The sequence below is a fragment of the Canis lupus genome, chromosome 27 (genome assembly GCF_048164855.1).
Source record: "Canis lupus baileyi chromosome 27, mCanLup2.hap1, whole genome shotgun sequence".
NCBI classification, from domain to species: Eukaryota; Metazoa; Chordata; class Mammalia; order Carnivora; family Canidae; genus Canis; species Canis lupus.
Window position 1 is genome coordinate 24,432,994 of NC_132864.1, and position 22,717 is coordinate 24,455,710.

A 22,717-nucleotide genomic window follows, 5' to 3' on the forward strand; every position below is an offset into this window, starting at 1 on the left:
TTGTAGCGGGAGCGCGGTTGGCGTGAAGACGGTCGTTTGTTTTGCTCTTAGGTGTAGGTCCAGGTCCAGCTTTCACAGTGAACTAGGGCCAGGTGGGGTCCTGCGTGCTGCCTAACCTCGAAGGTTTGGGGGAGACTTTAACCGAGGTCCCGAGGATTAAACCCTAAAACTCTGCATCCTCTACGAGGCACCGCCGTGTACTCCCCAGCCATTCTCGGCCCGAGCTCCCTCCCTACACCCAGACCCTCCTCGGGGTCCTCTGGGTCCTAGCTGCAAAACAAATCCCAAATTCAACAGCAGCTCTTCAAGCCCTGGCCACAATCCCTGGCTGCCCTCCCCTTTCTTATGACAGTGATCTTTTCGAGATGTAAATTAATCGTGGTCATCCCCGGGTTAGCCAGATTTGTTTCAGAATAAACCTCAGCGGCTTAGGCTGCTGGCAGAGCTGTTTCCCTCCAACCCAGCCCCTATTACCGGGAGGTGACTCAGTCTGGCTCTCAGCACTGGACATAGCCAGCTTGTCCCTTGTGCGGCCTGTACACTCTTGCACACGGTGTCTCCCCACCTGGTAAGCCTTGGGTCTCACCTCCTTGGAAAGGCCTTCTCTTGACCCCACACGTCCTAGCAGGTGATCGTATGGCTTCAGTGCTGTCTAAAATTAATGTGTATTTTCCTTGTTCATTTGCCTCCACCTCCAAAATTTAATCCTGATGAGGGCAGGGACTTCATCCTTATTACAGCACCTAGGGAGAGAAGCCCGGTGTGTCCGGGGAGAACCTCGTAACTCAGCATCATTCGCCCTCAACAGCTTGGTGAAGTACATCTCAGTTTGGGTGCAAAGTGAAAGGTAACACTGACCATGTGCCCCTGCAATCCCACTCCTAGGTATCCAAGTGCAACTAAAATCTGCTCTCACACCAAAGTTTATACAGGAATGGATATAGTGACTTCATTTGTGATTGCCCTAAGCAGGAAACGACTCAAAGGTCCTGGGGTGAGTGGGTACAGGGACATCCATACAACAGAATGCTACAGAGCAATAAAAGAAACAAGTGATACAGATAAGAGTAAGTCTTAAAAGCATTAAGCTGAACCAAAGGCCAGACACCAAAGGCTGTTGTATCTATTGTATGATTTCATTCATGAAATTCTGAAAAAGAATCATAGGGACAGGAAACTGCTTAGTGGCTCCCAGGGGCTAGTTAGCATCACTGGTCGAGGGGGGAGAGTCTAAGACGCTTGAGGGGATTTTGTGGAGTGACAGACCGTTCTGGATCTTGATTGTGGTCACACAACTCTGTACTTTTGTCAAAATCTGTAGAACTTGTGTACTAAGGAGATTCAAAACAAAGGCCCCGAGTCCCACGGAGCTTTCATGGCACTGGGGGAGACAGAGTCAACAAAAATGGAGAGCAATAACAGAACGTGACATTTATTCGGAGCACAGAAGCCTTCCCCACCCGTCCTGTCCTCTCCTAGAGCTCTCATGGCAGAGGTTTTCTAGCTCCCATTGTGCAGGTGAAGCTTTCCAGCCCCCGAGAGGGTAAGCGACCTGCAAGAACCACACAGCCAGGGTGGTGGAGACGAATACGAAAGCCACCGGAGGGGGGGGCGGGGGGCGGTGCTCCCACCTGGTGCTCCCACCTGGTGTCCCACCTTCCCGTCGGGACATCCAGCGACTCCTCAGGGAAAGGAGACGCTCAACAAGAGCTCCCAGACCACAGAGGGAACAAAAAGTAGCGGGGCGGAAAACCGGGTAGTGCCTGCAGCGCGCCCAGGAAGTCGACAGGTGGCGCCGGGAAGCCGCTCGCCGCTCGCCGCGCTGCGACGCCGAGGTGCCTACATCTCCCAGTAGCCCTCCGCGCTACGTCGCCGAGGTGCCTACATCTCCCAGCAGTCCTCCGCGCCGCGTCGCCGAGGTGCCTACATCTCCCAGCAGGCCTCCGCGCCGCGTCGCCGAGGTGCCTACATCTCCCAGCAGTCCTCCGCGCCGCGTCGCCGAGGTGCCTACATCTCCCAGCAGGCCTCCGCGCCGCGTCGCCGAGGTGCCTACATCTCCCAGCGGGCCTCGAGGTCCGCCCGGAAGCGGCGCTCCAGGGTTGTCTCTTTCCCGCCGGCCCCGCCTCCAGTGTTTGCAAGGCTCGGGGCGCCGCGCCTGGTGTCTGTAGCCTCGGGGGGGAGCGAGCCCACGCCCTCCACCCCAACCCCGCCCCTCGCAGGTTGTCACGATTAATTTCTGCCTCCGGGGGTTCGGCGTGCGGGTGACCACGTGTAACTGTTACTGCGTTTAGACAATCCCAGCCGTTAGAGGATCACTGAATACTTAGTGCCTGCGGGGATCCTGGCCTGGCAGGGCCGTCAGTAGTGGGGGAAGGAGACCGGGAACTGGCCTCTCTGGGTGACTTCGGGCAACCCCCCCCTTCCTTTCTCCAGGCGTCCCAGGGTGGGCTTCCTTGGAAAGATTAGGTGCTTGGGGCTGGAATGCAGGCATTTGGGGTTTTGCAAGCCAACGAGCTGATTGCTACGCATACATAGCCAGGTGTGGGGGACCCAGGACATCCTGAGGGGCCCTTCCAACTTCAACATCCTCCACTTTCTCTCTAGGACATGGTGTTGAAAGTGGAAACTTGAAAAACACGGAGGAGTGCTGTGGGACCACTTGGCCACCACGCCAATCTTTGCATCTGGGACAGCCGGGCGATCTCTCGCTCGCTCTCTCTCTCTCTGCCCTGCTGCCAGCTCCCAGGTCTTTGCTTTGTGGAGACAGGATGGACAGATTCCTGGTGCCGGGGGCTTTAGGGAGCCTTGTGGGGAAGAGGGAAGGAGAGGCGAACCCAGAAGATCCAGCAGGGCGGAGAGCAGAGGAGAGCACCAGGAAGAGGCCCAGGGCAGAAACCCTCGGCAACGCAGGCCCCCTGGCCAGCCCCACCTGGCGGCACATCCGGGCTGAGGGCCTGAGCTGTGATTACACAGTCCTGTTTGGCAAAGCTGAAGCAGACAAGATTTTCCAGGAGCTGGAGCAGGGAGTGGAGTATTTTACAGGTAAGCAGAGGACTACGGGGTGTATGTTTAAGACCTATTTGATAAAACTAGTGGTCTCTTTGGAGAAATCTGAACTCAGGAGTTATCAATGACTGGCAGCTTAACTTCATTAACTGACTCCACACATACGCTCTGGGCATCTCCGGGCCAAGCACCGTACTGGGCGCTTGGGATACAAACTGGACCAAAAGTTTGCCTGCCCACCAGGGGCTGCAGACTTGAGAGTGAGTTGCCACCTAGCTACTGATGAGGATCGGCTGGGAAGGCTAAAAACCAAAAAGGATGCTGGGTTCTACCCAAGACCAGCTGTAGCTAGGGGTGCATCCTGGGCATCAGTGTTTTTAGAAGGCTTCCAGGTGACTCCAAGGTACAGCTGGTCTAGTGGGAGAGACAGCAAATAAGCAGGTAATTCCCCTGCAGGGGGTAGTCTCAGCATCACCTGGAGGACTTGCTGCTTCTGAGCCGTGGGATCACTGGACCCCTCCCCGAGTCTAGTGGTTGTTTCCGGGTGATGCTGATGCTGTTGGTCTGGAAGCACACCCTGAGAAGCCCTGCAAGGTGGCAGAGCACTTGGAGGCAGAGAAAAGCCTACAGGAGACCCCAGCCTACAGCCTTGGCTGTGTTAGCATCATCTTTTTTGGGGGCCCCACACCCTTAGTCCCCACGGTTGGCAGGATCACTAGTATGGAGCCTGGCTTAAGCTCCCTTGCATTTCAGCCTATTAGTATGCTTCTACTGGAGTGAAGGCAATTAAGTCATGGCATTTAAAAGATTGGACAAGACTGTTTCCCTAAGTATAGGACAAGAATCACTGTTCTTAGGTGAACTTTTTGGGCAAGCCACAGGGATTTTTGTCCTTGGTCAGTAAATTGAATGTTACTCTTGTTTCAGTTCCCTTTCAATCCTGAATTCTCAGGGAGCAAGTATGTGTGGTACCCACCTGCCTGCTCTTCTGAGCTGCCGTGTTTTACCTGCACAGGTGCACTGGCCAGGGTCCAGGTATTTGGGAAGTGGCACAGTGTGCCCAGGAAGCAAGCGACCTATGGCAACGCTGGGCTAACCTACACGTTCTCGGGCCTCACTCTGTCTCCAAAGCCCTGGATCCCAGTTCTAGAGCATGTCCGGGATCGTGTTTCTGTGGTGACAGGAGAGACCTTCAACTTTGTGCTTGTCAACAGGTAACTATACCTGTTTTTTCACTTTTCTTTTTTAGGCTCCTGGACTGAATTGTGTAAGTCTTCTGCTTCTTCTGAAGACAGTTTAGGATTCCACTGATTTTTTAAAATTTATGTTCAATTAGCCAACATCTAGTAAGTACATCCTTAGTTTCAGTGGTAGAGTTCAGTAATTCATCAGTTGCGTGGAACACCCAGTGCTCATCAATCACATGCCCTCCTTAATGCTCATCACCCGGTTACCCCATCCCCCCACCTTCTACCCTCCAGCAACCCTCAGTTTGTATAGTTAAGATCTACCATATTTTATTCATTTGTACAACAGATTATCCCCTAGTGCGGCCGGGATGTGGCAGTGGGACAGCACCAGTGGTCAGTCTTTATGGAGCCCACTCAGCAGTGGGAAGTGAGAGGTGATGAATGGTTGAACAGGATCCTTTCAGATGCTGATAAGTATCTTAAAATTAAACAGGCTGCTTTTGCTAAGAATGACTAGGAGGAAGGAGTCTGGGTTTAGGGAAGGGATTCTCACCAGCAACACTCTGATGTTTGGGGCCAGATAATTCTGTTGTTGGGGCTGCCCTGGGCATTGTCGGATGTGAGCAGCATCCCTGGCTTCCACACACTGGATGCCAGGAATATCTCCTCCTCAGTCACAGCCACCAAAATGTATCCAAACGCTGCCGCATGCCCCTTGGGGGACAGAATCACCCTGCTTCCAAAACCTGAGTTTAGAGGAAGGTAGTTAGCGGAGGGCTCACTGAGGAGCTGATGATGGAGCTGGAGACTACACAGAGAGAGGGAACAGCCATACAAATCATCTGGAGGAAGAGCAGAGGGGGCTTGGAGTGTACATGGAGCGAAATCGCACGAATGCTGCTGGAGCAGTAAATGGGGGAGGGCGCGAGGGGTTAGAAGCTCAGAGATAGGCAGGGGCAAGTAGTAAGGTTTTATTCTAGGTGTGGAAGCTTTACATTCATGAACCGGGAGAACCAGAAGATGTGTTTTTGGCTGCTCTTGGTGAGTTACGTTTTAAAGCAGACGATCAAACAGAACAAGATAAAGTAGAAATGCTGTAGGCTTGGCTCATCTGTGGATCTAGATAAGGCCCTCCCGCCTGCCCTTGCAGATCCATGGCAGGGGCTTCCCATGGCACCTTTCTCGCTATAGGAAAATGCAGATGCTGCCCTGCTTGCGTGTTCCAGAGGACTGTTTTGTAAACTGTGCTTGTTTTCTCGCTGCAGGTATAAAGATGGCTGTGACCACATTGGTGAGCACAGAGATGATGAACGAGAACTGGCTCCCGGGAGCCCCATAGCCTCTGTCTCCTTTGGGGCCTGTAGAGACTTCTTCTTCCGGCACAAGGATTCTCGGGGGAAAAAGCCCTCTCGGAAGGTGGAGGTGGTCAGGCTTCAGCTGGCCCACGGAAGTTTGCTTCTGATGAACCATCCGACCAACACTCACTGGTATCACAGTCTCCCTGTACGAAAGAAGATTCTAGCTCCACGGATCAATCTGACATTTCGCAAAATTCTGCCCACTAAAAAGTAGGAACTTTGTCAGTGGTTCATACTTCTATTTTCTCCTTCCTTTTCTACTCCAAGTGGGAGCTGGCATCTCCTTTCTCAGCAGGGAACATAGGAAAGGCTTAATCCAAGGATGGGGCTTATTACATAACAATGCAGAATTCAGAAAGAAGATGGCAGTTATCAAATTGGTCAATTATGAAAGAATACCAGTTGATGTTTTTTCCTAACAAAAAGATTCTTTTATTACTATAATACACAGCAGATACAAAAGGTACCTTTTGCAAATACATAAATCAGCAGTTATTACAGCATAAACTACTAGTTTAACTTAGGTTTGTGCCAAGAGAAGCCACTTTGTAAATAACTTAAAGCTAGAAATAAGATGCTACTTAATGTCTAATAATTTACAAAATGAGGAAGTCAGCTTTAAGTCTAGTTAAGAGACCTTGCATGGGTGTCATTCACATTTACAGCCTTGGCTCAGATCCTGGCCTCTGACCAACAAATTGCTTACAGCTAAATGTTTTGTGCCCGGCATCTCTCTTTAACGGCAGATTTCAAAGAGTAAGCGGGGGCAGAAGAGCAGTTACTAGAAGCTACCGCTTCGCAGTGCAGTGTAAGGTCACGTCATTGGGCATTTGATTCCTCCAGACTCAGGTAAAACAGGTGTACTTGTTTCAACCACAGAGCCAGGGAAGGGGCGTCAGCAGGGAGGGCTCAGGTGCTTCAAGCTGCCCCTCTCTCCCTGACGTCCGTGGCCTGGAGAACCTTCACAGGATGTTCAATCGGTAGTGAGTTTTGAGTCCTCAGGGGTGCATACTGGGCCCAGTGGGGCAGTGATCACCTGGGCCCCTTCTGCTGTGAGCAGACACCCAGGCCTGGTCTAGAAGTGTTTGTTAGCTGGCCCCCGCCAGGGGAAGCACAGTTCTCTGCCTCACCTCGGGTGACCTCTTAGAAAACTCTGATTCTAAACCTTAACTCTGAAGAGTCCATTTGAATTTGGTATCTTTTTTTTTTTTTTAAATAAAAAAACCTAGCTAAAACATATAATACTACTGTGTCCTCAAACTTCCTGTGGCCTGGGCTGCATTCATGACACTTATCCAAAGAGGGAAGAGGATGCTCAATATAGTCTTTTTTTTTTTTTTTAAACCAGGCTGCTGGGAATATGGACCTGTAACAAAATGACAATATTAGATGATCAGCTGTAAGGATACATTTTTTAAAAATTGAAAACTTTTTTGTAGAAAGGGCTGAGGTTTTGATGATTGCTGAACATCAACCTTCACTTTACAAATGAGGAAGCCCAACTGTAGCCCTACATTTGGTGACCTTCCTTCTGAAACCAGCTCCCGAATCAAGGCAAGGACTGTCCTCTCATGCAGCCCCCAGCTACGCCTGTAAGCCTCAGGAGCACTGCATAGGCAACAGAGTTAGGAGTAACTGTCCTCGGGGGTGGGGTGGGGGCTTTATGTAAAAACGGACTTTGTCCAGAGCAGAGGAAGTGCAGGTGCTGGCACAGATGGCTGTTCTGTGCCTGCTATTCACACAGTTTTATACCAGACCGTCATCACATCTCTAGTCCAGTGTGCCGAGAGTAAGAGCGACCGAGAAGCAGTGCACTTACAACTGATAGAGCAGTGGAAGAATTAACCCCCTTCCCAGGGGCAGAGGGCAGGGGGCCGTGGTGGCAGATTTGGCAGGTGCGCTTTGACTACATAGAAAGAATCCAAAGATTAGAAAAGACCCACAAAAAGAGAAGGCGAGTGTTCTTCAGGCGTCTTTGAGCTGTCCTGTCACCATGGAGAAACTTGGAAGGAGTAGAGCTTTTCAAAAGTTGTTTCGGGCACTCTTGGACAATATGTATTTTCCAGGATGGACGTGCTACAAAAGCAATCAAAAGTGAAAGGCACTTTTTCTTCTAAGTTGTTGCCTTTAATAATTTCACCAATTTTTATGGGCCTGCTTATTAAAAATAAAAGATCTATGCTGAAACCGATCAGAGGTCTTAGACAAAATTATCTCCCCTCTGAGAACACCTAACATAGCTAAATATAAAAAAGGTGGCTTCCAGAATCGGATTTCTTTTAATTACCTGTATTAGGTGAGTAAAAAGACGTTCTAGACAGAATGAATGCTGTCCGAGCACAACAAAGACACCCTCCAGTGCATACTAGCAGAGCTGTTCAGGGAGCCTGGTTTGGCTTGAACTGGGACCATTGGCTCCTGCACGGAGCCTGCTCTTAGAACTCACCAGAAGGCTGAGGACTCTAGCGGGGCTGCTTGCATACCCACACAGTCTGATTTTGCCTTGTTCCCGGCCAGTTTGGACAGTGCCATCGGCTCTAGCTCTGGGGCCAGGGCAGTCACTCTTCAGACCTATACTCCCGGCCCTGGTGCTGCATCTTGGAAAGAACACGCTCATAGAAGAGCAGGTAAGCACTGGAGGACAGGACCTCCTGCAGGCTCGCCTTGCGGACGGTGTCATCGGAGATCCACAGCCACTGGTTGCTGGTTGAAAGAGGGTTCTTGGCCGAAGGTGGGGACCGTCGGTAAGTCACAAAGTGTCCCGAGTGCATGTCTCCATGGTGGACTACAACGGCCATCAGCCGGAAGAGGTACATGGAGGAGCTGGATGGTAGAAACAAATGCAAGTAGTTTACAAATACAAAAAAAGAAGGGTTATGGGCAGAAACAAAGTGAAAGAATCCTAGATGTTCAGTGATCAGGGACTGATACAATGGTACATCCATATGAGTGACTACTACACAACCATTACAACGCAGACTGGTATTTATTGGCATGGTTAGATGCCGTTCCTTGCGTATATATAAGTCCATCGTGTGGCATGTGTGTACACACAGCTTTACAGGGTGGAAGGCCTTAAAGATTTAACTGCTGATGTGTACGTGGGATCCTAAGGAATTTGAAATTTCCTCCTTCAAACTTTATACATGCATTCCCACATGTAATATACATAACAAGTGATTTCCATGTTGAACAAAAATAAACAGGTATGTGTAACAGTGAAGTTGCACCTCAAGATGAAAGAACAAATGTCTACACTGTCATCTGTTTTTGCAAGGCTGATTATGGAAACCAAGAAAACCAGCAGCTACGAGACCTGAAGAATGTGCTTCTCCGGAGCGGCTCACCTGTAGTCAGGAACCACGGGGAGCGGGAAGGGCATCGGGGCTGGCAGGGGGGGCAACAAAGTTGGGGAGCAGGCGCCATTCATAAAAATTTGTGTTTTGGGGCCCCCGGGCTGACTCAGAACTGCAAGAGAAAAAGGCCCAAGGCAATTACAAGTAGCAGCAGCTGTAGGAGAACACATCGTGGCTTCAATTACGTTGAGTTTAACTCCCCAACAATGCTACAAAGAAAAAAACAAGTGGTTCATTTAGTGTTAGGATGATTCCTACCTTTTTTTGTCCTTTATATTTGAGAGAGAGCAAGCAAGCACGAGCAGGGGGAGAAGGAGAAGCAGGCTCCCCGCTGAGCAGAGCTCAATCCCAGGACCCCCAGGGATCATGACCTGGGCCGAAGGCAGCCGCTTCAGCAACTGAGCCACCCAGGGGCCCCTTTTTATTCTTGACTTGACTTTTTAAGTGACAAGTAGGAAAAGTGTATCTAGCTCCTGGTCTGTTGTTCACTTTGACAGCTTTGTGAATCTTGAAGACTCCTGTCCCTATTTGCTAAAGATGTGCCAGAGTTATGCTGTAGCTAATTTACTGGCATTTCAACCGAAAGCAAGGTTCTCAACCTTGACACTACTGGCACGTGGGCTGGTTAATTCTTGGCTGTGGGACCTCTCTTGGGCATTGCAGGATGTTCCACAGCGTCCCTGGCCTCTACGCACCAGATGCCAGTAATAGCCCGGTTATAACAACCAAAAACACCACCAGCCACTGCTGGATGTTTCCCAGGGAACAAAGCTCCCTGGTGAGAACCACCAATCTAAAATGTTCTTTATTCTTTCATCTCCAGCTACTAAAGAATACCAACATGTAACAGCATAGATAAATGTTGATGTGTGTAGATAAAATAATGGAGATATTGACCTCTCTTGTCCTTTCAAATATCATATGTGGGGGCCTGTAAGTACCAAGTAGGCCGCTGTTGGCTGTACGGTAGCCATAGACGGCATGCTGTGGCAATGAGCAGACCTGCAGTCCCACGCGGAAGAGGAAGGATCCAGGGTGAGGTCCTGGATTTAAAACAGCAGCCAAAGACTAAGCCCTCTTCCCACTGTGGGTCCTCTGATGTTCACCTGTTGATCCGCTGGAAAAAGGCAAAATACAGTCTCCCTGTGTATGGTGTCCTGTCAGGCCACACAACTATGGATGTGAGGAAGAATAAAAGCAGCCAGGGATCCTGGTCAGGAGCATCGAGGTGCAGGGAAGACAGGCCTCCAGCTTGACTAGGAGCAGGAGCAGGTGGGGAGTTTGGGCTTGGAGCCCTCAATGTGTTAGATAAGACAGCTTTCAAAAACTGCCCAGTGCTGCCTTCTAGTGCCCATTCGCCCACTTCTGTTTGCCCTGTGAGCAGTCACTTCACCTTCTGGGGCCTGGATTTTCCCCTCCAAAAGACTGAGGGTCATGAGAGCTTCCTACTCCACGGGGGCTCGACTCAGCAATTAGTCTCAGGTGAGGAAAGCAGTGGGACTAGATCAATAAGGAAGTCAGTAGCGAAGAAGTGATCGTTAGCCAGGCCTTTCCTCCCCACATGTGTATGAACGACATGACCCTACTGGGCAGGGGCAGGGACAAGAAATTCACTGGAATGCTGGGAGCCCATTATCATTCAGTCAAAATATCAAAAAGCAATCTTAAGCTTTTCTTCCCATATTTTTTCAACTCTGATACCGTTTTTAAAACTCCTTGTTACTATATAAGCTTAACCTCTTTCAAGAACTTTTCTCTCCCATACCCCCAATCCTGCTGTTCTCAAGAATCTAAGCAACCACTGGACTAGCTCCCCTTGTAGCACAAAGGGCCCAGAAAGTGGTGACACCAAATCCCTTTCCCCTGTGCTACAAGTTGTGTGCAGTAGCTCCTCAGGCACACACCTGATTTGGGGGTGGCCGGCCCATCCTGCAGGTCCAAGGTGGGCCCTGTGGTCTCGCTGGGTTTGGGGCTGTGCTGACCAGGTTTGTGCCCAAGGAGGTGATACTTGTAGATGTCCATCATCAGAAACTCATTGAACTGCACGTGCTCATGCCGCTTCAGGGGCGTGCCGTGGCTGGACCAGCTCAGCCGCTGGAGGTGGATGCACAGACACTGAGGGAGCTGTGGGGTAGGGGTGAGGGGAGAGAAACCGGAAGTGGTCGAGTGTTGGGGGCAACCTCCCACCCCACCCCGCAGAGCAAAGCTGACAAGGTATGTGAGATGGGCTCACCTTCCCTAGTTTCAGCTGTTTAACAAAGGTGGTCCTCTGGTGTTCCACCTTTTCCCCATTCAACGTCCCTTTGGCTTCAATCTGAAATAAAAGAAAACCTCTTTGCAGAATTTCTTGAAATGAAACATCTATGGAGAGCCACAGGCCAGGTTTGTGTTACACCTGTATTCAGTTGGCACCTGACTTTGACCCGCTAAAGGAGCTCAGCTACCCAGTTAATCTTGAGTTATTCTCACTGTTTTAGTCCTTAAGTAACAGTGACAGTGGGTGCAAGAGAAATGACAGTGTGATGCTGAACTCTGAAACAGGTGCATCATCTATTTTCTTTTGTGTCTTCATAAGTTCTCCATGTGGTTCCTCTTCTTCAGAGGATGGCACGTGAATGCTCAGGAGAGTCAGGCAGGTGAGTGTCGGTAGGGCAGGGTGCAAGAAGAGGAGTGGTGGGGGGGTGGAGGTCCCATCTCAAAGCATAGCACTCACATTTTCCCTGTAAACATTCTAAGGATGAAGTAAAACTCATCTGGGAAAGAGCTCTGGTCCACGGACTACTGATTTCCTAGCCAGGTTAGGTAGCTGTGGCTGAAAAGACCACCTGGGTATAGCCAGAAGAGCACAGGCCAATGGTAAGTGGTGGTGTGAGAGGTGCTATATCAGGACACACAGGCTGGCTGCAGGGTGACACTGAGGGTTAGAGGCATACCTGCGTACAGTTGTCACATACGACATCTCGCACGGATTCTGATGAGATAAAGTGGTGAAGGCAGTGGTCCAGGGTCAGCGGATGCCCCTTTAGCACCAGAAAACAAAATTCACGATTGTAATTCAAAGGCAAGCTACACTGAAACTACTAATGGATGGCAATGTGATCCCACAGCCTTATTTTTGCTTATATAGGCAAATAGTCACAGATGCAACTGGATGTTCCCTGAGCAAATATGGAGCTCAAAGCATCCTAGACTTGTTATTATGAGTAGATACAAGACTGCGAGGACATAACACTAACATAACACTTATGGAGTTCCACAGTTTTAGGTATCTTTGAATTTGAGATTAATATAGAGGATGGGGGAGCCAAAATTCCTGCAGCCAGAGAAAAAAACATCTACTTTCTTCTCCCTCCAAATCAGGCCATGGCACCACACAAAATCACCAAGACAGTTCAGCTAACCATGTGTCTGAGTAATGCATAGTACCTCAGCTACAAAAAGTATCTCAAAGCCTGCTGGATTTCAATGTGTCCAAAACAGACCCCAAATAAACCATCGCTTGGCTTGGTACATACCCATGTGGCAGCTGGAATACTCAGTGAAAGGCTGTCGAAGGTATCAAATCGAACAGGACTCTGAAACAAACATTGCAGAAAATCCAGAAAGGATGGAGGTTCAAGTCAGAGCTTTAGAGATGGGAACCATACATGCCTACGAAACAGTTTAATATTTAGATGCCCAACACTGACATAATGAAACACAGTTTACTTACCTACAAGCAAATCCTAGGACAAACAACACTGTCAATGTAAGAGATACAGTAATACCAAAGGGCAGCTTATAAGATAACTGTAAACGCATATACCTGACCCAGAAATGTAAGGATTTTATCATTATGAAATAACCATGGACAAAACTCTAGGGATGTTCATCAAGGCATTATTTATAACATCAAAATGTGAATAACTGAAATTTCTAGGGAATGATTAAATAAATCATGTCATGTCCACAGGATAGAACATTCTATTAAAAATAGCATAACGGGGACATCTGGGTGGCTCAGCAGTTGAGCGTTTGCCTTCGGCTCAGGATGTGATCCCAGAGTTCCAGGATCGAGTCCCGCATAGGGTTCCCTGCATGAAGCCTGCTTCTCCTCCCTCTGCCTATCTCTCTGCCTCTCTCTCTATAGCAAGGGGCACCTGAGTGGCTCAGTCAGCTAAGTGACTGCCTCTGGCTCAGGTCATGATCCTGGGGTCCTGGGATCAAACCCCACGTTGGGCTCCCTACTCATTGGAGAGTCTGCTTCTCCCTCTGTCTGTTTCTCCCTCTGTCTCTGCCTGCATCTCATCCCCCTGCTTGGGCTCCCTGTCAAATTTAAAAAAACTTTTTAAAAAATTCTTTAAAAAAAATAACAGCATAGTAATGTGTGAGTATACAGAAACATGTTCCTGTTGGGTTATTAACTGTAAAAAAACCCAGATGATAAAATAGAGTAAGAGTTGCTGCCTTTTGTGATGGCAGAGGAGCTTGGCTAGACTAGCTCTCCTTGAGATAATGCATATAAATTCTGGACCAAAACAAAACACAACTGTCTGGATGATTGAAGAGCTACTGCCAACTCTTGGGAAAACAGGAACTCTACAGTGAGATTTGCATTGTGTGACTTTCTGCCTGAGGAGGGTACTCCCTGGTCTACACAGTTCAGTGCTGGGTAGCAAAAAGCCTCGGTCTTAAAGGATGGAGGTATCAGAAGACAAAGTTCAGGGCTGGTAGAGAAGCTGGGGGAAATCCCGGAAAGAGGGCAGCCACAGACAGGATGACCCCCCAAATCGGTGTTTGAACCCTGCCCGATTCCAAGGCATATACAGAGAAACTTCAGAAGCCTGGCAAAAAGCAGAAGCTAGAAGCTGAAAAAACTACACTGAGTTTGCTCCCTGCCGTGGGGAGGACAGTTTGGCTTTGAATTCAGCAAAGTTAACTGCACTCAAGAACAGAATTCATTATTTTTCAGAGAAACAGAACAGAATCCAAAGTCCCTACTATAATGTTAAATATGCAATAAAAAAATAACTAGACATACAATATAAAGAGGAACACATGACCCTTGGTGAAGGATTCTATGGATGACTTGGATACTGAAATTAGCACAGGGACCTTAAAAAGAATTATGATCAATTTGCTCAAGGATAAACAGGAAGACAGTTATTTAGTCCTGGAGGCAAATAGAGTCTCAGCAGATGAATGGAAATGGTGAAGAACCATATGAATATTATACAACTAAATACAACAATAACTAAAATGAAAAGTTCACTGGACAAGCAAACAAAGTGAAGATGAAAGGAGTCCATGAACTCGAAGACAGGTCCACGGAAATTATCCAATTTGAAGGACACGGAGGAGAGGTTGAAGAAAAATGAACCAAGTCTCAGCAAGTTGTGGAACGATATCAAACAGACCAACAAGTAGACAATGGGGCATAACAATTTTGGAAAAATAATGGCCAAAAGAAATGTGCAAATTTGGTGAAAACATAAAGGTACATATTTATGAAATTAAGCAAATTCCAAGCAAATAAAATGCAAGTGATACCTGGGCAAAGAGTGGACAAACTGTCAAAATTCAACAATAGAGAGAAAAATTTCATAGGCAGACAGAGAAAGAAAAATGACACTTTACAAACAGGAGGATGATATGAATGATATGGGCTATGCACTAGAAAAGGTGAAGACCAGGGGTGCCTGCGTGGCTCAATTGGTTAAGCATCTGCCTTTGGCATGGGTCATGATCCCAGGATCCTGGAATTGAGCTCCAAATTGGGTTCCTTGCTCAGTGGTTAAGTCTGCTTTTCCCTCTCCCTCTCCTGCTGCCCCTATTGGAGTGCTCTCTTTCTTTCTCTTTCTGTCAAATAAATAAATGCAATCTAAAAACAAAACAAAAAAAGAAAGAAAAGAAAAACAAAAGAAAAAGTGGAGGCCAGAAGCCAACAGAACAATGCCTTTAAAGTGACGAACTGGAAGTAAAACAAGCCAGGCATACGGGCACCTCCTCCACAGTTTGGGGGTGAGGAGTGGCTGGGAGACAAGATGACCCTGAGATGTGGGCCCCCGGCTCTGCTGCTCTGTAACTTCCTCAGGGGGCTCTGACTAGTGGAAAGAGAGGTGGAAGCTCAAGAGCAGACAAGGTCTTTGAGGATTTGGCTCTGCCCAAAGGGATGATGTCACCCTCACATGCACCTGCTTCCGGGGCCTATCTTCCTGCTTTGATGCCACATATCACATGTCAAGTATTCTTTGCCTATGGTCAAGTGCAATCTGTAGACTGCTTCAAATGCCACAGGTGACCATGGTGAGGATCAGAAGGAGGTGCACAATCAGCAGCAGGTGCATGGGTGGGGGGACAGTGGGGAGCAAGGAGGGAGAACAGCGTTATCTAGAACAATTGCTGGAAATTCACCGGCCACTGCTTGAGAGCCTGAGGTGGTGAAGTTGTGAGGTTCCTTTCACCCCTGCCAGGTTGCTCAAGAACAATGCGGCTTTCAGAGCTAGTGGGCAAGGCATGGGGAGCCACTGCAGTAAAGACTCCTGGAAGGTCTGATTTCCGGCACTACTCTCTACCTTATTGTCCCCTTCCTCCCTCCATTGATAAACAGCAAGTCAGCTGTGGGAGGCATCTGGATGTATGGTTTCTGTGTACTGTAAGATGATGCAAAGCAATTGCTACCAGACTCTGCCTGGCTCATCTTCCCTTCCACAAACTGAGATGACCTTCCACGGTCAGCCACTTCCTAACAAGACACCATGACTGGAAACATAGGTGCCAAATTACTTCAGTCAAAAAAACCCAAATAAATAAAATCAAACCAAACCCGAACAACAGCAACACTGTCAACCCTCAAATCTGCACCAAACAAAACTTCTTAGGGGAAAAAAAGGCAAAACAGAAGCATTTTTCATATAAATGAATACTAAATTAATTTGTTGCCAAGAGAGCTGTAAGAAATGTTACAGGAATCTTTTTAGGCTAAAGGGAAAAAACATCAAATGGACTTGGGACTAAAGAGGGGCCAGAGAACAATGAAAATGGCAAATAGAAAACATTTTTTAAATTTTTCTTTTAGGGATGCCTAGGTGGCTCAGCAGTTAAGTGTCTGCCTTCAGCCCAGGGCGTGATCCTGGAGACTGGGGATCGAGTCCCGCATCGGGCTTCCTGCATGGAGCCTGCTTCTCCCTCTGCCTATGTCTCTGCCTCTCTCTGTCTCTCATGAATAAATAAAATCTTTAAAAAAAAACCTTTTCTTTTAAATTCATATAACTGTTTAAAGCAAAAATTGGGGCAGCCCCGGTGGCGCAGGGGTTTAGTGCCGCCTGCAGCCCGGGGTGTGATCCTGGAGACAATGGATCGAGTCCCACATCAGGCTCTCTGCATGGAGCCTGCTTCTCCCTCTGCCTGTGTCTCTGCCTCTCATTCTCTCTCTGTGTCTCTATGAATAAGTAAATAAAATCTTTAAAAAAATAAAAAATAAAAAAATAAAGCAAAAATTATGACAGTATTGTAGGATTATAATACATGGGTATAACATAGATGACAAAAAATGGAGTAATAGAACTCTTCTAAGTTTGGAGTATATTAATTCTAAATATACCATGATGTGTGAAAAGTGCATGATGTAATCACACACACACACACACACACACACACATAAATGTAAAAAAGTAGAGCTAAAAAGCCAATGGAGGAATTACAATGGAATACTAAAAAATATTCAATTAACCCAAAGGAAGGCAGGAAAGGAAGCACAGAGGAACAAAAAAATTATGAGACAAATAGAAAACAGTGAACTAGCAGACCTAAATCTAACCACATAAATACAAACCAATTAAAAGGCAAATTGTCAAACTGAACCCAATTATATGCTATCTACAAAAGCCACACTTTAAATACAAAGTTAGGTCAAAAATAAGAAAACAGAAAGAGATATCCTATAGAAATACTAGTTAGGGGTGCCTGGGGGGCTCAGTCGGTTAAGCAACTGACTCTTGGTTTCAACTCAGGTCATGATATCAGAGTCCTGAGATCAAGCCCCAAATCAGGCTCCACGTTCAGCAGAGAGTCTGTTTGAGAGATTCTCTCTCCCTCTACCCTTCCCCCTGTTCACACACACACACACACACACACACTCTCTCTCTCTCTCTCAAATAAATAAAGAAATAAAATAGGGCGGATGGAAGGAAGGAAGGAAGGAAGGAAGGAAGGAAGGAAGGAAGGAAGGAAGGGAGGGAGGGAGGGAGGGAGGGAGGAAGGAAGACTAGTTAGGTGGAAACTAACCAGACAAAATAGACTCCAGGATAAGAAGTCTTCCCAGAGATATTTAAGGAAGAAACAAGACTGATCTTAACCAAAGTCCTCCAGGAAATAAAGGAAGAAGGAACACTTCTCCCAGCTCATGGTACAAGGGCAGTATAATCCTCATAACAAAACCTGACATTACAAGAAAACTGTAAGACCAATATTCCTCCTAAACACAGACACTAACCTCTTTTAGACTGTATCAGCAAATCAAATCCAGTAATATATGTAAAAAATTATAATCACAATCAAGTAGAGTTTATTCCAGAATCATAAGGTTAGTTTAACATTAGAAAAATCAATCTGGGATGCCTGGGTGGCTCAGCGGTTAAGCTCCTGCCTTTGGCCCAGGGCGTGATCCTGGACCTAGGATCGAGTCCCATATCAGGCTCCCTGCAGGGAGCCTGCTTCTCCCTCTGCCTATGTCTCTGCCTCTCTCTGTCTCTCATGAATAAATAAATAAAATCTTTAAAAAACAAAAGAAAAAGAAAAATCAATCACTATCACTCAACATAAAAGGAATAAAAGAAAAGCATGACACTGAGTGAAGGAAGTTAGTCGCAAAGGACCTCATGATTCAGGGCATAGGAAATGTCCAGAATAGGCAAATCTATAATGACAGGAAGCAGGTTAGTGGTTGCCTGAGGCTAGAAGAGCAGGGGAAATGGAGAGTAACTGCTAACGGGGGAGGAGGGGGGAAGGGTTTGCAGGGTGGGAGTGGGGACAGGGTCAGCAGGGAATGAAAATACTCTAAAACTGATCAAGGTGATAGTTACACAATTCTCTATTTTTGTATTTATGTTGGAATTTTTCAAATAAAAATTATTTTAAAATGTTGAAAGCAAAACAAAAACTAAAGTAAAAACAAACAAACAAACAAAAAAAAACCCAACCAAACAACAGAATCTATAGTGCTTACCACAAACATATAGACCCAAACTAGACTCATTTCCTGCCAATCCACAGTTGGTCTGCTGCTCTCTGAGAAGATGCCACCTGAGGGTCAAATGACATGTGGGCCCTGCCTAAAGGGCGGTAGTCAGTCCACAAGTGCACAGAACCCAGGTGACTACAAATGCCATCTACCAATGTCAGTCTACATTCTCCAGATGCTTCATAAGTCTCAAAAGAAAACCTTGCCAAAAATATCAAGTACTGGTATTGTATTTACCTGGTGTTCACAGTGTTTGCAGACCATGTTACTCGTCAGCCTTCCATGGAAAGGATGCTGGGATTTCCAGTGATTAGACGTGGGATGAGGTGACCCTGAAACACAGGACGTGTTTTGCTCTGCTATCTCTATCCCTTTGGCACCAACCTCAACTCACTGTCTTATTCAGTGTTTCGTAGCAACTCCCTCTTCAGAAACAAATGTTCCTGAAAAGTAAACTGAAATAGCTTTCCTCATTGCTTTCCGTCAAAAAGACAACCCATTTCCTTCACAGGAGAATTTATACAAGTCCTTAAATGTGGTTTCTGTATAGTGGCTAGGCCACACTAAAGGAAGGAGTTTCTACTGTATGTTACCTTGAATTTAAATAAAATCTTGAGGGGCACCTGGGTGGCTCAGTGTTGAGCATCTGCCTTTGGCTCAGGTCGTTATCCTGGGGTCCCAGGATTAAGTCCTGCAACAGGCTCCCCACAGGGAGGCTGCTTCTCCCTCTGCCTATGTCTCTGCCTCTCTCTGTGCCTCCTCTCATGAATAAATAAATAAAATATTTTAATAAATAAATAAAATCTTGAAAGGAAAAAAAGTTAAATAAAAAAAGAATTTGTTTCGTTGAATAATGTGTTTTCACCAACACTCACTTAACATGTTTGAGATGTCCAAGGAAGGATACCACAAGTGAACATTCCAGAAAGTGAGATAAACTTCTAAAAATCATCAGAATAAGCAAAATCTGAAAAACTGGGATTTCTTTTTTTTTCTTTCTTTTTTTTGGATAGGATGGGAGTTGGAGGAATCAACAGTGTGGGAAGCTAGTCAGAAACACATGCCCTAGAGTCATGTGGCCCTGGGCTCCATCCTGGCTTTGCTTTTTATTAGTTTTATAACCCAGGAAGTCACTTCTCTGTGAGGTTTGGTTCACTGGAAATGGGGACAATTATTAACCCATTATCTCCACGATTAACTCCACACCATTGCTCTGAGGCTTAAAAGAGATGCTACAGTGCCTGGCAAAAGTTTGGGGCTCAACAGATAATCATTGTTATTACTACTGATGCACAAAGGAATTCACGCGTCTTTTCCTTAAGTTTAGGTCTTAAGAAAACAACAAACTCCTTCTAACGAGGACCGTGATCATTTGCTGAGGATATGACCACTTCGGCTTAAGAAGTTCCTCACAAGATCAATTCAAGAAGGTAGAAAGAAAACTCTTGTCTGAAGTAGAAATAAGTCCATCACTTTTTCCGAGGCATTAAAACTGAGCAAGGCCTCAGTGTGAGGCAACAATTCAGGATGGCCCAAGGGAACCAACGCAAAACTGTTTCTAAAACCCAAGTCCCTTTGCAAGTACATGCAGTTCAAGCTGGATAGGATGTCACCAGAAAAAAACGGTGTTTTGTTTTGTTTTTAAAAAAACAAGCAAATCATTGTCATATCTCAAATGTACCTATCTTATGTGTTACAGTTCAAGGGGGATGATTACCTCTTGTGCGGCAGGTTATTTGTTTAGGAGTTATTTCTGGCTGCTGCTGTAGGAGAAAGAAAGAAAAAAACACACTGAGAACCCAGCTATGATCCCTTTTACCTGCCTCACCCTGCTCCTAAAGCTTTCAAGTTTCTCTGTGGATTTCATCACTTACACCTAACTTTTAACGAGAGATCCTAAAAGTAGCCCTAATGATCCTCTCTGGTTGGTTACTGTACCTCATCCTTCATCAAATGATATCAAAACACATTTCCTCTCTCTGGAATATGTCCCTCCCTTCATTAGGTAACTTGAATCAACTCCCTAATATTTATAATGTTCCAGGAAAATGAGGCTTCATTTAGCATTCCTATGGTTCCTGGTCCCCTCTGTTAAATACGGGGAAAATACCTTTTCTTCTCAAAGCCAACACAAATTGCAGCAATTAGTCATTTTAAAGAGCCTAGACACCCCTAACCAGTCACCAATGGCAAAGTCTGCAGCTTGAGACAATCCCCCAGCTCCATGCCCAGTCTTGATTTTTACTGAGACTTACTTTTGAGTTCAGGGTTATACAAAGATTATATTTATACCTCCTCTACCTAGGAAATATGCACAAACCTCACACATGGATTGAAAATACTAATGGCTTACCTCCAGGGAATGCACATCAAACAAATGTGTGACCCGGGGCTGCCGATCCCGCTCATCTTCCAGGGAGGACGTAATGACATGGAATAACTCGTGTGCATCCTGTCAAAGGGCAAAGAAGGTTCAGACAGGGCGGACACAGCATCAGGAGTGCCCCTCTGTGGGCCGCCAGGCAGATTTCCTGCACCTTTCCACCTCCTCAAGGTCCAGCCCATTTATTTTTTATTTTTTTGGTCCAGCCCATTTAATGGAAATTTATATCCTAGATATTTTCACAACAAAGGACCTTAACTAAGGGGCCCAAGAGGAGAGAGAAGGAGAGCAAGCTGTAGGGGGCCTTCACACCACCTGTCTCTGAGCCTGGTTCAGTTCTGGCTGCCCCTCCACTGGACTACTCCTTTTTTACTGCTAAAATACACACATGATGTTCAGGTGGCCATTTTCACCATTTTTAAGCGTACGAGTTCTGCAGGGCTAAGTACATTCACACTATTGTGTGATCATCAGCACAACCCATCCTGTGAACTTTTCTACCTTTCCCATCTGCAACTCTGTCCCCCTCAAACACTGACTCCCCACTGCCTACCCCAGCCCCTGGGGGCCACCTTCCTACTCTGTCTCAGGCAACCTGGCTACTCTTGGGATCATACTGTGTTTGTCCTTATGTGACTGGCTTATTGCACTAAGCTCAATGTCTGCGAGGCTGATCCATGTGATAGCACATGTCAGAATTTCCTTCCTTTTTTAAAGTTGAGTAACATTCCATTGTGTGTGTATACATAAGTATGTCCATGTATACATACTCTATTGCATGTGTATACACACACACACATACACACACATACACACACCGCATTTTGCTTATCTATTCATGTGTTAATGGACCCTGGGCTGCTTCTACCTTTTGGCTGCTGTGAATAATACAGCTATGCAGGGACACCTGGGTAGCTGCCTTTAGCTCAGGTCGTGATCCTGGGGTCCTGGGATCGAGTCCCACGTTGGGCTCCTTGCAAGGAGCCTGCTTCTCCCTCTGCCTGTGTCTCTGCCTCTCTGTGTCTCTCGTAAATAAAAAAAAATAAAATCTTAAAAAAATAAAAATACAGCTATGCATGTGGGCGTACCAGTATCTGTGGAAGTCCCAACTTTCCATTCTTCTGGGCATACACCCGGACATGGAATTGCTACAACGTATGGCAGGGGGCTGCTCTTTAAGGAGCCCCTCTCCTCAAAAGCCAAAGCCAGCCCTGGCTCTTCTGGGATGGGTGAGTCTCTCCTCCTCCGAACTCAGATGGCACTGACCCTGCTGGGCTCTCCCTCCACTCACCAGGGTGATCTTTTAAGAGGCAAATGCCTTTACTCTTCTGCTTTCAAGTTCCCAGTGGCTTTCACTGGTGGGGTAAATCCCCCCTTTTCAGCTGGCCCACGAGGCCTGAGGACCTGATCTGGCCCCTCAAGCTCCCTGCCCCACTCGCCACGCTGCACCCCGGCTTCCTTCTGCTCCATGAGCCAGAAGCTTCCTTCTGCTCAGGGCCTGCTCTTCCCTGTGCCCTTGCCTGGGAAGCCCACCCATATCTTCACACAGTTGCCTCCTTCTCATCCTTCACATTTCTGCTGAAAAGGTACCTCCTGAAGGAGACCTTCCTGCAAGGATCCTCCCTGACATAAGCCCCCACCCCCGTCACCTCCTGCTGGTGCAGCGGCAGTCCTCTACCCCCAACACATACCCTGAATTATGGAGGACTCTGTCTCCCCTGCCTCAACACCAGTCTGAACCAGGCCATCGGCGGCCCGGACACCTACAATGGCTTCTCAACTTTCCTCTCTGCTCCTTCTGGCCCACTTTGACCCCTCCAGTACAGCATGTCTGTTCAAACAGACTAGGTCGGAGCAGACCCTGTACAAGGCCGCCAGTGGCCCCCCACTGCACACAGTAGAAGCCCAACTCCAGCCCAGGGTGGCTGAAGCCCTGCATAATCGGCTCCCCGCCACCGTCTGAGCCCCTGGCTGCAGCCACGCTGGGCTCCTTGCCCTTCCCCAAACACGGCATCCTCAAGGCTCTCACCCTGTACCCTGTACGGTCCTATCTGGAACATTCTGGCACCCAGCTCCTCATAGGTCTCCCTTCTTTTTAGACTTCAGCAATAACCTAACATCTCCACAAGAGCCTTCTCTACCTAAGGGAGTCTCCCCACTGCTTTTCTCTACCACCTCCCCCAACTACATTCCCCCCACCACTC

At 47.2% G+C, this 22,717-nt stretch overlaps 2 protein-coding genes across 11 annotated transcripts in view; one reads left to right on the forward strand and one right to left on the reverse strand.

Annotated features, from left to right (window-relative positions):
- Positions 1-73: 73 nt before the first annotated feature.
- On the forward strand, positions 74-6,796 carry ALKBH2 (alkB homolog 2, alpha-ketoglutarate dependent dioxygenase). Of its 6 annotated transcripts, none has more exons than XM_072802935.1 (4): positions 74-847; positions 2,605-3,042; positions 4,022-4,220; positions 5,462-6,796. In XM_072802935.1, the coding sequence occupies exons 2-4, from the start codon at positions 2,769-2,771 to the stop codon at positions 5,766-5,768; spliced, it is 780 nt and encodes a 259-aa protein (XP_072659036.1). In that variant the 5' UTR covers positions 74-847; positions 2,605-2,768; the 3' UTR covers positions 5,769-6,796. The 6 variants fall into 6 exon arrangements, with proteins under 6 accessions (XP_072659036.1, XP_072659034.1, XP_072659032.1 ...); XM_072802933.1 differs by lacking the exon at positions 74-847 and adding an exon at positions 1,952-2,045; XM_072802931.1 differs by lacking the exon at positions 74-847 and adding an exon at positions 2,062-2,219.
- The window catches only part of USP30 (ubiquitin specific peptidase 30), a 63,732-nt gene continuing 47,712 nt past the window's right edge, over positions 6,698-22,717 (reverse strand). For 4 of the 5 annotated variants that reach the window (XM_072802927.1, XM_072802928.1, XM_072802924.1 and 1 more), the window contains 9 exons: positions 20,484-20,582; positions 19,848-19,893; positions 18,368-18,462; positions 12,426-12,485; positions 11,844-11,930; positions 11,144-11,224; positions 10,815-11,034; positions 8,902-9,022; positions 6,698-8,377 (listed from right to left, as the gene is read on the reverse strand). In XM_072802927.1, the coding sequence (XP_072659028.1) occupies positions 8,113-8,377; positions 8,902-9,022; positions 10,815-11,034; positions 11,144-11,224; positions 11,844-11,930; positions 12,426-12,485; positions 18,368-18,462; positions 19,848-19,893; positions 20,484-20,582 (1,074 nt within the window). In that variant the 3' untranslated portion in view covers positions 6,698-8,112. The remainder of the gene's footprint in view (positions 8,378-8,901; positions 9,023-10,814; positions 11,035-11,143; positions 11,225-11,843; positions 11,931-12,425; positions 12,486-18,367; positions 18,463-19,847; positions 19,894-20,483; positions 20,583-22,717) is intronic. The other variant, XM_072802925.1, reaches the window with a different exon arrangement.